The following is a 16469-nucleotide window of genomic DNA, read 5'->3' on the forward strand; positions in this document are numbered from 1 at the left end:
AACGCGGGCTATTACAGTTAGATGAGGTATCCAACATAAATGATCTCCACCATTTAAAGGAACTAACTCATATCCACATTTGAGATGCTTATGTACTTCATTAAACATATCAAGAGACATAAATATGACAATTTAGGTTCGCAGAATAACCAAATACCGGAGTACTGAATATTACTCAGCTTCCCCTCAATTTTGGCAACATTGGTTTACTGTTTAACTTTCACTAAATATTTCCAGTAGTGACAACTGCTGTTAGTCCCATATGAATGTGAAACGGTCGTATCACTTTTGTTTCTCAAACATGGATGACCTATTTGCCAAACAGCATATTAAATGGGTATTCATATTCTTTTAGATCCTTTGAACAATCAGCTGTAGACACATAATCTAATTATAGAACAGCAGTCAGTTAACCGCTCGTCCTTGTTGCTTTTCTCTCTGATGTCTTTCCCTAAGCATATCATCTATTTATGCAATATGAACAATTACAATACATATTTATACTACATTGTATAAGGTCACAGGAACTACTTAGATTATACAGTATTAGTGTGGACAAATAAAAAATGCACTTCCATGTTTTCCTTTGTAATCACCCCTTGGACAGTTGGGAATTGGGATAAGAGGGGTTAAATCTGCAATGAAACGAGTGTAACTATAAAACAAATTACATCCTACTTTTAAAAAGCAACAGACAACAAACCGTTAAATATCTTCTGGGACTCGAATAAAGTAAGTGCTGAAAGCAATAAGTAAAAAGCAAGCTCGTTATTGTTCAAGGGCACTGAATTTTGTAATTACTGGTGCACTCAACTTTTAGAAAGTGGAAGTAGAGTCATATCAGATACTTTTAAGCCTAGGATTCCTTGAATTCAGCCACTAGTCTGCTTATCATCATAACACAGTAGAATTGAGAGGTTCAGGAAATATAGAGAAGATTTATGCACAAAAAAAAAAGAAGAAGGAACTGATAAAAAGATTATAACATTTTTCTTCCTTTTGGTTTTTGCTAATCTTCTAACATTTTTTTACACAATCATACATGAAGATTACATTGAACAGCGCGAAGTTACCGTTAATCAAACAGTAAAAGAACACTCAGTGAACTCACCGGGCCTTTTTCCGGGACTTGAAAGGAAAATTGGATGGTGGTGAAGGGGAAAACTCAAATGGCAAGTGGGGTGGCTCAGATTCACCACAAAGCATTCCAACAATCTCTTTCATTGTCGGGCGCTTGTTAGGTGATCTTTGTAAACAGAGTAGTGCTATTGTGATGCAAAGCAATGCTTGCTCTCTATCCAGTAACTGAATATTGGGATCAACAAGATCCAAAAGCTTGCCCGAATGAGCAAGCTGCCTTGCCCATGAAACCAGATTAGCCCTCTCAAATTCTGACATAGGAGAAGCTGTAACTTGGAGTGGCCTTCTCCCTGATACCAAAACCAACAACAGAACACCAAAACTATACACATCACACTTCTCTGAGAGCTGCCCTCCGCCACCATACTCTGGAGCAATATAACAAACGGTTCCTCTCATACTAGGGGTACTACTCACACCTCCACTCTTGGGAATATCTCCACTGGCAAAATCTTGACTACTTCTTCTTCCAATTCGAAACTCCCCACTGAAACTATCAAGCCACCAATCAATGCTGCTTCTACTTCCCTTACTTTTTCTCCTCTTTCTTTCTGGCACTAGTTCTTCATCCCTTTGCCACCACATTTCTCCCCCTTTGAGATCCCTTTTCTTCTTTTTCTTGGCTAACTCCTCACAAAACTCTTCTTTCCACCATTCTCTTGGCTTCCTATTCTTCTTTTCTTTCCGAAGTTTCTCCTCATCCAAAGATCCCCACCATTCAAGCTTCTTTCTTTGCTTCTGTTGCCCCCCTTTCGCAACATCTTCTTCTGCACTTGTGGTCGCGATCCAGTCCTTCTTAGGCCTTTCTTTTTTAATCTCACTACCAATCCATTCCATCACATAGTCCTTAATCCTCCCCGAATCTGATCCACCATTCACATTCTCCTGTTTCCACCACCAATCTCTACCTGATTGACTAATTCCTCTCCCAATCCCTCTCGAAATTCCACTATCCACACTAATCCCATCAAAAAAAACCTCAGAAACACTAGTCTTTTCCATACCCTCTGATGGCACTCCCACCTCAGGCGACACCCCTCCCGCTTCCCCATCCAACACCCTCACACAACAACTCTCCGGCAACTGATCCACATTTATCACAACCTCCTCTGTCACCACACTCTCATTTCCTTCAAGAATCGACCCATTTTCATCCACATTCTCAAGTACTTCTCCTTTTGCCCCCTTCTCAACTCTCTCCTCATCTTCAATGAAACACTCAACAACTTGATCATCTTTAGTCAAAGACTGTGCTAGACCAAAGTCAGCTATTTTTGCATCAAAATTGTAATCCAACAATATATTAGACGGCTTTATATCTCCATGTACTATAGGAGGATCACACGAATAATGGAGATACTCAACACCCTTTGCAAGGGAACTTATAATATCAAATCTCTTTCTCCATTGCATTAACTCAGGGCATTTTCGATCTAACAAGGCATCTTGGAGGCTACCATTATGCATATACTCATAAACAAGAACTAATCTTCTCCTCCTCCGACTAGAGCAGTGGTGCTTATAACTATGCTCGTCGGAGGAGAAGCCGAGGATAGGCACTACGTGATGGCAAAACGTAGTGTCTATCCTCGAGGCGAGAGAGAGTTCATTGTGGAACTCCCTCTCGCCTTGGAGGGAGCCAGAAGCATCCATGAGCTTCACGGCTACCTCCTGTCCAGAGGGAAGGACGCCTTTGTAAACAGAACCAAATCCACCTTGGCCAAGACGATTAGCAGCTGAGAATGAGCCAGTAGCGCGACGGAGGACAGAGTAGGAGAACTTGTGGGGTGGTGGAGGTGACTTCAGATCTGTAGGAACAGTCCTATTGCGTGACACTTTGCGGTAAATGATGGCAGCAACAATGAAGAATGTCAAGGCAAAAGCAGCAGCTATAAAGGGTGGGATGAGAGGGGAGTGAGAATGGTGATGGTACGAGGGTGGTGGGGGTGGCGGGGGAGGTAGGTAGGTGGTGGGGAAGACAGGTAGGGTGGTTAGAGGAGGCGGAAATGGGTTTTCTGGAGGCATTTCTTGAGTAAAGGTGTGATCTTTGAAAAGCTAGACGTGCATATTTGCAGAGAGATTTGTTATTGGGGTGAAACGAATGGACCTGTGGAAGAAAAAGGAACAAACAAGAATAGTGACTGTGTGTATCTCTTGAAGAAGAAAGGGGTGACTTGGAAGAGTTTAGAGATACAAATTTGCAGACAGATTTGTTTATTGATTAAAGAAATGGACTAATGTGGAAGAAGAAGGAATAATCAAACACTATTTTGTGACTGTCGTGATGTTGATAGAGTTAAAGATGCATATTTGCAGAGAGATTTATGAATGAAAAAATAAAAAGGAAGAAACAAGAATGGCAACTGGTCGGAGTGTGGAGTCTGGAGTGTACTGTGTGACTGTGTGCATCTCTTGAGGAAGAAAGGGGTGAGTATCAAAGATACATATTTGCACAGGTTTGTGATGGACTGTGTGATTGTGTGTATTTCTTGAGATCCATATTTGCAGAGGAGATTTGTTAAATGGATGAAATTAAGAAAAAGGACATATAGTGAGGAGGAAGAAGGAAGAAACAAGAAATATGGGGAGTCTAGTGGGGTTGTGGAGTGTAGTGTGAATAGTGTGTGACTGTGTGCATTTCTGGACAAAAGAAAGGGGGTGATGCTTGCTATTGCAGAGAGATTTGTTTTAAGGATGAGAAAGAGAAAAGGACCAGTGGGAGAAGAAAGAAGGAACAAACAAGAGAGAGAGAGAGAGAGAGAGAGGGGTGGGAAAGTGTGGAGTGTAGTGTGAACACTGTGTGACTGTGTGTAGTCTTTATCTTCTCATCTCTCTGCTACTAATGCTATGCTACCGTGAAACACAAAAACTAGATCTGTTTTACTTTAGCTGAGTCAAAATCTAAAGTCACGGGCTGTGACGTAAAGTCTGAGGTTTCCTCCTCTTCTTTTTTTTCTCATTAAAACTTTAGATATTTGCCATGACTCAAAAGCGATTGGGAGGTATAGTGAGTACTTACATTGGGGTTGTAGCGTGTCTTGGTCTAAAGCCTTCACATGTAATATGGATGAAGTTGTGTTCCTTATTTCGGTGTGTAGTGAAGAAGAGGTTGTTGTTTATGATTTAGCATGTCAGTTTGTAGCTACTAACAATGTTAGACATATTGAAACTGTGGGTTTATATTTGGTTTTTCGTCTTGTTGTTCAACATTTTAAGGGCCAGAATATAGTTGAATGTGATGCTAAAGAATTTGTACTTTCTTATAAATTCTCAAGTGAAGATTTTAGGTAATTTGGAGTACTTTTAGATTATTGTTATTTCTTGTTAAAGAAAAATTCTAATATTTCTCTGATTTGGCTTACAAGGCATGCAAATCTAGAAAGTCTCAAAATTATGCTAAATCCTTTCTATTTGGAGTATGCTCCTAATTTTATATTGCTGACTTAGCCTAATAAAAGTGTTTGTTTGAGTTTTAAAAAAAAAAAACTTTAGATATTCTTGAAACTACACGAAAAATAATACTACTATAATTTATATTTTACTATAGCAAAAGAAGTATGTTCTAAAATGTAGTTAAAGTTCACTTAGGTTGAAGTAATAAATAATAAAAATCTATGATGAAGAATTAAAATACTAATGGAGAACTAGTACAAATACACCTAATAAAAAGGAAATGACTATATTTTGGAGTCAACGAACAACACGCATGAACAACCAAAATATGAATATGATTTAGATCTCCAAATCTCTCAAAAATCATATTTGGGCTTAGCCTTACGCCTTTACAAATGGGGCATTATCACCGTCAATCACATAGGGGTCGTTTGGTAGGATATATTAGAGAAAATAATATATGCATTAACTTTTGGTATTAGTAATTCCTTGTTTGATATATTTTTTTAATATACGTATTACTAATGCAAGTATTAGTTATACAACCTCTTTGCTTTTATCCTATGTATAACTAATACATAGCAAACTATGGTATTAGCAATACCAAGGTTATTAATGCATGCATTAGCATGGTTAAAGACAAAATTATTTTTTAAATTCCTTAAAGCTAAAGAATATGGAAGGTATTTTTGTAAACAACTAGTTTTTTAAAAAATTATGCAATGCATTTTAATTTTTAATACACCACACCAAACAGTGAATAAGAAATAATCTCTTCATAACTAATACTTGCATTACTAAATCATGCATTTCTAATCTATGCATTACTGATACACCGTATTCGGTATTATTCTTATACACCCTACCAAACGACCCCATAATGTTTGTATAGTAAAGAAAGAAGAAGGAATTCATATATCGATATTCATCACTTCTTTAGCAATTTCAAGTTTTTTATTTCAAGTTCCAAAAAATAGTATTTACTACTCCTTAGTAGTATATAAAGTTAAGTAATATTGGTACGTATTGAAGTGATATATGTAGTGCATAGTTCCAAATTGTCTACCTTCAAATATCTATGGAAAACAAAAGAGGAACATATAATACAATAAAAAATGGTCCAAACAGCCAAGGAACATCTTGTCGTTCTTTTTATTATATTATTTTTTGTTTCTTACGGAGGTTGGCCCCAGATTTTGATTTACTGGAAGTAACGATTATTGTACTCGCTACTTCTCTGGAAATGTATTCGAATACATACTTCATTTTTTCATCATTATTTAATTTTACTATGGTTCGGACATGTTCATAGGAGAAGCCCAGATATTCCGATACGGAGGTGTGAGCAGCTGGTTATGGAGGACACGAGAAGAGGTAGAGGGCGGCCTAAAAAGTATTGGGGAGAGGTGATCAAACAGGATATGGCGAGGCTTCAGATTTCCGAGGACATGACACTTGATAGGAAGATGTGGAGGTCGAGTATTAGGGTTATAGGCTAGGAGGCAGTTGAGTCGTGCCTTACTTCGTACCATTGTGAGACTAGCCATGTAGGGTTTTTGGCTAAGATAGCTAGTGGCAATGTTGTGGCTTATTATTTCGCTTTTCAGTGCATGCCCTATCTACTAGCTATCGCTTTTGCTTTGCATCTTTCTTCTAGATTTCATGGTGTTCCTATTTTTCATATGATTGTTGTGGTGATACTAATGTTTACTAATATTGTCTCCCTTTGCTTTGCATCTTTCTTCTAGATTTCATGGTGTTCCTATTTTTCATATGATTGTTGTGGTGATACTAATGTTTACTAATATTGTCTCCCTTTGCTTTGCATCTTTCTTCTGGATTTCATGGTGTTCCTATTTATCATATGATTGTTGTTGTGATACTAATATTGCCCCCTTTTGTCCTTTTTTCTTTTTTGAGCCGAGGGTCTTTCAGAAACAGCCTCTCTACTCCTTCGGGGTAGGGGTAAGGTCTGTGTACACACTACGCTTTCCAGACCTCATTAGTGGGATTTTACTGGATTGTTGTTGTTGTTGTATTTAACTTTACGAAAATCAAGACTTGTATAAAAATTTCTAACTGTTTATACTTCGAACAGCAATAATGATTGTATTCGCACTTGAAAATATAGATCCAAGGCAAAATTCAAGAAAGAGAGTCAAATTTTGTTATAAAATATCTTCTCCCTTCCCCACACTTAAAAAACAAATGGAAAAAGGGAAAAATTAGAGAGAAGAAAAGGGAAAGCAAATTGACTAAAAGCAAGTTGAAAACCAATTATTATCAAATGAAGGATAGTTGTGTAAGCAAAGTGCAACATCATTTATTTCTTCTACTATAAGAAAAAAATAAAAAAAAATAAAGTGTACTATCATATTATTAAATTCTATATACGAGGGAGTATTACTTTTGGAGCAGTATTAGCTTTTTATTCCCCCTTTTTACTTATTTTAATGCTTTTTAGGTAGTGAAGAACAAAGGGAAAAGGTGGCAGAGTTTACCAAAGCGTGAAAAGGAGGTTGACCGAGGTTGTACCTTCATTCTTAGCTGACACGCATACAATTTGGATTATTATTATATATCGTTTTATAATGTATCGTATTTTATTGTTTGTATTGTATTGTATTATTTAATGAATATAATATTTGGATAAATTGTATCGTTTGTCATCGTTTTATGATATCATGCATCAACAATATGAACAATAAACTTGCAATATTATTAAAAAAAAAAATGATACGAAGCAAAAATATTTAATCTAAAAAAATAGAATAAATGATAAAACATGATTATTTAATAATAAGAAAAGACAAGATGAGAGAAAAAAATAAGGTGACGACGCCACCATATCAAATCCGTCGTTAAATAAATTAAAGTGGCACTTTTCGATGTTACGTAAGGACGGATTTAACGATACGATACAATAAATTTAAGTAACAATCAAAACAAATATTGTATTTAAAGTAACAATACGATACAATACAATAGCTAACAATCATCCAAGCAAGTTGTCAGTTATGGAGTTACCACTTGTATGGGTCAAAATCTGTCTTTAGAATATTTAAGCCGAGATAATACTAAGGGAAGAGTTCCCAAGTCGTCGTCTGTCGAAGTCTGTGGTCGAAGAGCCAACGAGGGTCGTAGTCGAGGTGTCAATAAGGGTCGAGGTCGAGTATCGTTGACATAGCTGTAACGGCTAGTTTTCAAGATATGATACTAAAAAGAATATTCTAGTGGATATTCTCTGTACTTGTACTATTAGGGTTTCTTAGAAACATGTCCCGTATAAATTTTTTTTAAAAAGACAATGATAGGGGACATGTGATATTCATTTGTAAATAACATACTTTGACTTAAAAATTCGACTCTCACTTGCTAAGATACAAACATCATCTTTTCAATGAGATTCTTATCCATACTTTTCCACTAGATCCGAGAATAACTCGAATATTCAAAGGATTGTCTATCATTCATCATTGTCACGAAGAACATCCATTTATTCCATCTTTTCATGGGTGACACATTCCCTCTATTTACTTAAATGTCATTTATTGTCATTCATTATTATTACATGCAATACTATCATTTCTGATTTGTGGAATGTTTACTACACATCACTGTTACTGACCGGCCATATTTTTGTGATATTTATTTCTTCTTTAAGAACCTCATCTAAGGATATTATTATTAGCTAAGAATAACCCTTATTTACATAAATTTAATTATTTGAACCAAGATCTATACATTTTTTTGTCAAATAATTTGGCGCCGTCTGTGGGGATTTCTTAGTTAAATTTTTTGTTTCCTCTAGATCTACAATTAACACAGGTCACTAACGTCAAAAAATCCTGATATCTCCTTTCTTTGTGCGTACAAAAACCTACATGGTAGGTAACCAAGAGGAAAGGACGAGGGCAACAGGTGGCTTCCTAACCAACCTCTTAAATGTCATCAACGAGAGCTGCGAAACAGTAGGTGAGGACATGACGCCCAGCGCACCCCTAGGCGAGAGAGGTCACCGTCCCCACACTGCAGCATAACAAAACCCAGCAGTAAAGGTGTTTTCACGCCTTCATAGGAAGGGACGCCCCCAGCTTGAAGAAACCCCTCGAGGCATGGCTAACCGACACGCTAGCAAGTGTCCTCAACAAACCCGCCCCAGGCGTGACTGCGAAAACCGCAAGGGCTTGCACGATACAACAAACAGATGAGCAGTACAACCAACCCCTCCCTCCAACGACAAGTATAACCCACACTGTCATTGATAGTACAGATGACAACGTCCTCGCTGCCCTTCTTAAAAGGATTGAAGAAATGAAGAATGAAAACAAGGCGCTCTAAGACCAGATGAAAGAACACCAAGAACGGGTTGACAAGATATCGGGCGCTCCTAAGCTGTTGCCGAAAAGGGACGGCGGACGATTCGTAGAGCAGTCGTACAACGATGATGCAGCCCCGCATGCCATACCAAAGCCCTTCAAAATGCCGCCCTACCTTAGGATATACGACGGCACGACTGATGCTGAAGATCATGCGACCTACTACGTCACCGTCGTGAAAGGCAACGATCTTGCCAAAGAATAAGTGTCCTCCATTTTGCTGAAAAAGTTTAGCGAGAATCTCACGGGAGGGGAATTAAAATGGTATTCGCAACTACCAGCATGCTCCATAGAAACTTTTGAAGAAATGGCTGATAAGTTTTTAACCGTCCATGCCGGAGCCAAGAAGGCCGAGGCGAGAGTAAACGACATATTTGCTATTAAGCAGTCCCTGGGAGAAGGGCTAAAGGAATTTTTTGTCCGGTTCAACAGAGTAAAGATGACTATGCCCAACGTATACGAAGGGATGGCGGTCGTAGCTTTTCAGAACAGGTTGAATCCAGAGGGTTCGAGAGCAACTAGAAAATTGTTGAGTCGATTGATGAAGTATCCCGCAACCACTTGGGACAAAATCCACAACGCTTATTGTGCCGAGGTCCAAGTAGAGGAGGACAATCTCAATGGACCAACTCACTGACTAAACTCGGTACAAGCCGAATCCAAAAAAGAACGAAGAGATAGTACCAGAAGAGATCACCTGATTCCACGACGTAACATGGAACGACACCAACCATATGTCAAGGCGGTCGCTGCTCCCTCCCTCTGCTATGAAGAGGGCCTGCCCATACCAAGGACATGGACTCATCGAAACGAAAGAGGTATGCCTCCTTTATTATCTGCTCACAATTTTTGTATATCGCCTACAGAAATAGTTTACACCCTTGAGAAACTCGGAACAAAAGTGAAGTGGCCCCCAAATATGATATCAGACTCGAACACCAGAAAGTCTGACGCCCTCTGTGAGTTCCACCAGGAACGCGGGCACAAAACAAAAGATTGCATCACCCTCAGATAGGAAGTCGTAAACATGTTATGACAAGGGCACCTCAAAGAATTGTTAAGCGACAAAGGGAGGACCAACTTCGCCAGAGAACGTGAATATCATGGCCCGCCAAAGACACCATCCCAAGCTCGTACCATCAACATGACCATCGGCGACGGTGGCGATGCCTCTCTCAACGGTGTAAAGTTCACCACCACTCACAAACTCAAGCGGTCGATCACCCGCGAACGGCATGGCAGACTCGAAGAGAGTATCATTTTCGACGAGTCAGATGCCGACAGTTTGACTTTCCCTCGTAATGATGCCCTTATTATTACTTTACGCATTTTAGATACTGATGTCAAACACATCATGGTGGACGATGGAAGCAGTGCATACATTATCTATCCCCGAGTCCTTACCCAAATAAGGCTCGAGGATAAAATAGTGCAACGCTGCGTCACGCTAACCGGTTTTAATAATGCAGTTGAGCGAACGTCCGGGGAAATTACACTACTCGTCTTGGACGGTGGAATAACTCTAGAGACAACATTGAACACCATGGATCAAGCCACCGCATACAATGCCATAGTGGGTCGACCATAGATACATCCCATGAGAGTCGCCCCCTCAATCCTATACCAAGTGGTCAAATTCCCAACACCATGGGGGATTTCAGTATTCGCAGAGAACATCACACATCCCAGGAATGCTACCGCATTGCCATAGATAGCACAACCACCATACAGAGAAAAGATAAAGAAAAAGAGGCGTAGCAATCAACAAGGTCGAGGTCGGAGCAAAATGAGACCGAGGACGTCATCGAGGATCCCGACACGGTCGAAGCCGTAGGATCGACCATAGAAGACCACGACCCCATTCAATTGGACCTCAACGATCATAGCAAGAAGGCCTATATCGGCTGCAAACTTCGGGAACCAGGTAAATTCTGTCGATTCTTAACAGCTAACGCAGACTTGTTCGCTTTCAGCCATGTAGATATGACAGATATCCCAAAGAAAATTGCCACGCACAAATTAAACGTCGACCCATTCCAACCCTCCCCCCCCTCCCCAGTGAGATAGGTCAGGCGTAAATTCAACCCCTCTATCAACAACACAGTCCGCGAGGAGGTGGAAAAACTGTTAGAAAATGGTTTCATCAGGGAGTCAAAGTACCCCAAGTGTGTCGCCAACGTAGTGATGGTCAAAAAGAAAATTTGGAAATGGTGGGTGTGCGTTGATTTCACATATTTGAACAAAGAATATCTGAAGGATTCATTCCCATTACCTCATATCGACCAACTCATAGATGAAATGGTCGGGCATGAGCTACTAAGTTTCTTGGATGCCTACTCAGGCTATAATCAGATCCTCATGGAAGAAGAATATCAAGAAAAAACCACGTTCATCACCCACCGGGGAACGTATCTCTACAAGGTCATGCCGTTTGGACTAAAAAACGCATGAGTTACTTATAAAAGATTGGTAATAAGGATGTTCAAAGACCAGCTCGGCAAAATAATGGAGATATATATAGACGACATGCTAGTCAAGTCCAAAAGGGGAGAATATCACATCGATTATTTGAAAGAAACTTTCGACATATTCAGACGGTACAGAATGAAGGCGAGCATGGAGAAATGCGCATTCGGGGTAGCCTCGGGAAAGTTCATGGGTTTTCTGGTATCGCAACGAGGGATCGAGGTCAACCCAGACCAAATCAAAGCCATTAAGGGGATATCAGAACTCTTAACTACCAAAAAACAAGTCCAAAGGTTGACTGGTCGTATCGTCGCCGTATCAAGGTCCATCTCGCGGTCGTCAGATAGGTGACATAAATTCGTTGGCGTACTTAAGAAAGACAACGACCTCGAATGGACTTCCGAGTGCATCCAGGCTCTGCGAGAACTGAAGGCATACCTATCATCACCGCCCTTGCTTTTGAAACCCGAACCTGGGGAGCAGCTCTTCGTCTGTCTAGCTATATCTGAGGTAGAAGTAACCGCAGTCTTGATCCGCAACAATAAAGGTACGCAATCTCCCATCTATTACATTAGCAAAACACTTGTCGACGTCGAGACGAGGTACTCGCACCTCAAAAAATTAGCTCTGGCCTTGGTCGTAGCTTCACGAAAGCTTAGACCCTATTTCCAAGGTCACCCCATCTCGATCGTCATAACTTTCCCCTTGAGTAGCATTTTTCATAAACCCGAGCTATCGGGAAGGCTGGCCAAATGGGGCTAGTGAGCACGATATCACATACCAACCGCGAATGGCGATAAAGTCACAAGTGCTCGCCGACTTCAGCGCAAAAATAATGCCCGAAGTTGAAAAAGAAGCCATCCAAATTTCCCTCCAAACACAAGACCTCTAGGTCCTATACACAGATGGCGCATCCAACGCATCGGGGTCCGGAATGGGACTCGTACTCGAGATCCCAACAGGCAAAGTAATTCGCCAGTCTATAAGGTGCCCGGATATGACTAACAATGAGGTCGAGTGTGAGGTCGTAATTACAGGATTAAGACTAGCACTCAAATATGGGGCGAAACGGTTGAAACTTCGTTGTTACTCCCAACCCGTAGTCAATCAAATCACAAGGACTTTCCAAATCAAGGAACACAGATTACAAAAATACCAGATCGTAATTTGCAAGCTATTTCCTCAGTTTGACGAATGCCAACTCGATCAAATCCCACGAGCATAGAATGTCGAAGCAGATGGCCTTGCCAAATTAGTCGATGCTACCAAAAGCATCATGACCAGAGATAAAAGCGTAGTCCACCTACTCAACTCATCACTGGACCAAGTCGAGGTAAGAACTATAAATTTAACTTGGGACTGGAGTAATCGTATTATCGCATATTTGTAGGACGACACACTCTCAGGCAACAAAAAAGAGGCCAAACAACTAAGAATGCAGGAGGCCAAATACAACCTCCTCTATAGTGACCCGCACAAGAGGCCTTATGGCAGCCCTCTAGCGAAGTGCTTGGGCCCGAACCAAATCCAGCGCGTCCTCGAAGAAGTCCATGAAGGCCATTGCGAAGCTCACTCTGGCAATCGAGCACTGGTCGGATGCCTCATACGAGCGGGATACTACTGACCCACCATGAAAAAGGATATCGCAGACTTCGTGAGGAAATACAAACAATGCTAAAAGTGCACCCCAATGATTCACCAAGCGAGCGAGCACCTCCACTCGGTCACCTCCCCTTGGCCGTTCATCAAATGGGGAATGGACATCGTGCGCCCCCCCAGCGAGCATGAGGTAACGTATGATTCCTTTTGATCTTAACTAACTATTTCTCTAAATGGGTGGAAGCATGAGCATTCTCCCAAATACGAGAGCAGGAGGTAATCACCTTTATATGGAGAAACATCATATGCCGATTCGGCATACCCAAGGAAATACGGTTGTGACAACGGACCCCAATTCACAGGAAAGAAAATCGTCGAGTTTTTCTTCTTCGAAAAATGGCATATCAAGAAGATACTCTCAACCTCATACCATCCAGTGGGTAACGTCCAAACAAAATCCTCCAATAAGTCTATACTAAACATCATGAAAAAAGCTCGAAGACACTAACGGACTACGGCCGGAAATGTTACTAGAAGTATTATGGGCTTACTGAACAACTCCGAAGACGAGAACAGGAGAGACATCCTACTCTTTGGTCTATGGGACTGAGGCAGTAATACAGGTCGAGGTCGGAGAACCCAAACTAAGGTACTCCCATGAAAGCTGCGCAAGTAACGGCGAGAGCAGAAAGCAATATCTCGACGAAATAGATGAACGGAGAGACATGGCCTACACAAGAATGGTCACCCAAAAACAATAAGCAGAACGTTATTACAACAAGAAAGCAAAGGTTCGGCCGCTTAAAGTCGGGGACTACGTACTGAAAGCCAAAACTCTAGCGAGCAAAGATCACCGAGAAGGCAAGCTGGGAACGAACTGGGACGGACCATACAAAATCACAGCAAAAACAAATAAGGGTTCATTCCAACTAGAGATAATGGAAGGAAAGATACTACCAAACAACTGGAATATCAGCCACCTCAAATACTTCAACTTTTGAGAGAAAAAACGCCCCCGAGTCGTACTCTTTTTTCCCTCACTTGAGTTTTGTCACATTTGGGTTTTCTCAGGGAGGTTTTTAATGAGGAGACGAAGAGAACGCTTCGAGTCGAATTATGCGAAGGTAGGGTCGTGATTACTATTTCATAGCTCGGCCTCTCAATACTCTCCAGGTCAACCAATGAAGGGACTAGATAGACTTGGACTAGGATTGGAATGCCGACCAACACCCAAGAATTTGTAAGTTTCTCCAATTATGTAACCAAAGCAACAATGTCAAAGTAATAAGAAACTTTACGCTTATCAACACACCTTTTTCGAATAAAGGTTATGTTTGATTACGATCAAACAAACACCTATCGTACCTCGACCACAATCTAATGAAAGGTTATATTCGAACCCGATCGAACAAACACCTACCGTCCCTCGGTCGCGATTTAATGAAAGGATATGTCCAACCTCGCTCGAACAAACACCTATCAGCCCTCGGTCGCAATCGAATGAAAGGTTATGTTCGACTCCGCTCGAACAAACATATACCGGCCCTCGCCCGCGATCTGATAAAGGTTATGTTCGACCCCGCTCGAACAAATACATATCGTCCCTCGACCGTAATCTAATAAAAGGTTATGATCGACCCTGCTCGACTAAACACCTATCGGCCCTCGACCACAATCTAATAAAAGGTTATGTTAGACTTCGCTCAAGAAAACACCCATCGGCCCTCGACCGTGATCGAATGAAAGGTTATGTTCAACCTCGCAAGACCAAACAACTACGGGTCCTCGGCCACGGTCCAACGAAAGGTTATGTTCGACCTAGCTTGAACAAACACCAATCGACCATCGGCCATATCCCAACAAAGAAACAAAAATATACAGAAGTACAGAAAATAAACCACATGAAGAGAAGAAGATGCAAGGAATGACTTTGATATTTCACATACTTAAAATTGTTTACAATAGGCTCGTGAAAACGCCGACAAAAATATACAAAAAAACAAAAGAAAAAACTGCTGGCCACCACCATCACAGTTTTCAACATCCTCGCTGACTTGGCCCTCAACAACGTCGCCACTCTGACCATTAATACCCTCGCCATCACCACATTCGCCCTCAGGATATACAGCTTCATACCAAGCATTCTCTTCGATCCGGTCTACACCCTCATCCCCATCGTCCTCACCGGCCTCAGACGTAGCGGGATCATACCCACAAGTGACTCGAGCTTCACGAGCCTTAACACGAGCATCTTCGAGGGCAGCCTCAGAAACGAATCCCGCCGCATGCAAATCTCGAAAGATATCTAACTGGGCCTCGACATAAATCCACTCCTCATACAACTCCCGAGGAACGTTAGGAAAATCTGAAGTACGGGAGGAGGACGACTGCACCAGTAATTGGTCCTTCTCGGCCTCAAGAGCAGCAACTCAATCGTAGAGGCCAGAAGTATCTCTCTCTAACTCTCCAATCCTCTCATCGAGCCACTCTTCTTTAAGCTTTGTTGTTTCTAAGTCATTCTCTTGCTCAGAACGGATAATACGGATTACCACCTTAAGAGACTTCGCCTTACTCAAAGCCTCCGACAAAGCGGACTCTACCTTCTCCAGATCCCCTGCCTTCTCGGCGACCTCGCCACTTAGAGCCTCTACCCTGAATTGGCTCTTCTCAAGCTGGGCATGCAGCAAAATCATTTGAGCTTGGAGATCACTGCACTGGGCTTCGACCTCCTTGCTGAGCTCAGGCTCTTCCTCTTTGCTCCTTAATGTCCCCTCCAGGACGCTACACTTCCCCATCATCCGCACCAGTTCCTCGTCCCTGGCCTTCAAGTCCTCCCTCCGTTGGCGCAGATTGCTGCCCTTACGAAGCTGACACCGAAGCTCCCGGTACTTCTCAAGAACTCACAAGTACTTGTCCTTTAACTTCACATAGATGTCGTTATGCCTCTGCTCCCTACGAGCACTCTCAATTTCTAAGACGACCGGCTACAAAACGAATAAAAGAAGTTAGAGACTCTGAAAGAACAAAACCAAAGGAAAAACAACTAACAATGAATGTATTTACCCGAAGGGAGAGGCCAAGAAAGTTATTCGGTAGGTCAGGCGCAGTTGAAGAAGGGGCGGGAGCCGAGGACGTAGTAGCCTTCCTCTTTCGGAATGAGGGGGCAGGAGCTTTCGACCTCCTCGAAGATCCCCTGGCCGAAACTAAGAAAAACACAAGGATAGGGAAAGGGAAAGGTCAGCAAAAGTAAACAAAAAGAAAAAGAACTAAGACATTGGCGGTAAAAGGAACTTACCAGTCGAAAGGAGAGTAGGACCAAACTTCATGAAAAAACCTAACCACTCACGGATCCCTACAATGTGAGGGAGAAGCCGACCAACCCAGTCAGAAATATCTTCGCCCAAATGAGAAGGCGAGGTCTTGGCTGCATGAGAAAAGGACTAGAGGTCAAAGCCCACGACTATGCATGGGAGAAAAATCAGATACCTACAT

General features: G+C 41.5%; 1 protein-coding gene across 1 annotated transcript; it reads right to left on the reverse strand.

Annotated features, from left to right (window-relative positions):
* Positions 1–447: 447 nt before the first annotated feature.
* On the reverse strand, positions 448–4380 carry LOC107788187 (receptor-like serine/threonine-protein kinase At2g45590). The gene is made up of 2 exons (XM_016609861.2): positions 1112–4380; positions 448–635 (listed from the first exon to the last, which is right to left on the reverse strand). Exons 1-2 carry the CDS (start codon positions 3163–3165, stop codon positions 593–595), a joined length of 2097 nt encoding a protein of 698 aa, XP_016465347.1. The 5' UTR covers positions 3166–4380; the 3' UTR covers positions 448–592.
* Positions 4381–16469: the final 12089 nt, after the last annotated feature.

The sequence above is a fragment of the Nicotiana tabacum genome, chromosome 19 (genome assembly GCF_000715075.1).
Source record: "Nicotiana tabacum cultivar K326 chromosome 19, ASM71507v2, whole genome shotgun sequence".
Lineage (NCBI taxonomy): Eukaryota > Viridiplantae > Streptophyta > Magnoliopsida > Solanales > Solanaceae > Nicotiana > Nicotiana tabacum.

Bases quoted from the DNA above. Each gene is read 5' to 3' on its own strand.
- LOC107788187 (XM_016609861.2), bottom strand. From the start codon at position 3,165: ATGCCTCCAGAAAACCCATTTCCGCCTCCTCTAACCACCCTACCTGTC. The intron at 636-1,111 runs GTGAGTTCACTG...GTTTCATTGCAG, and splicing joins AAGTCCCGGAAAAAGGCCCG to ATTTAACCCCTCTTATCCCA.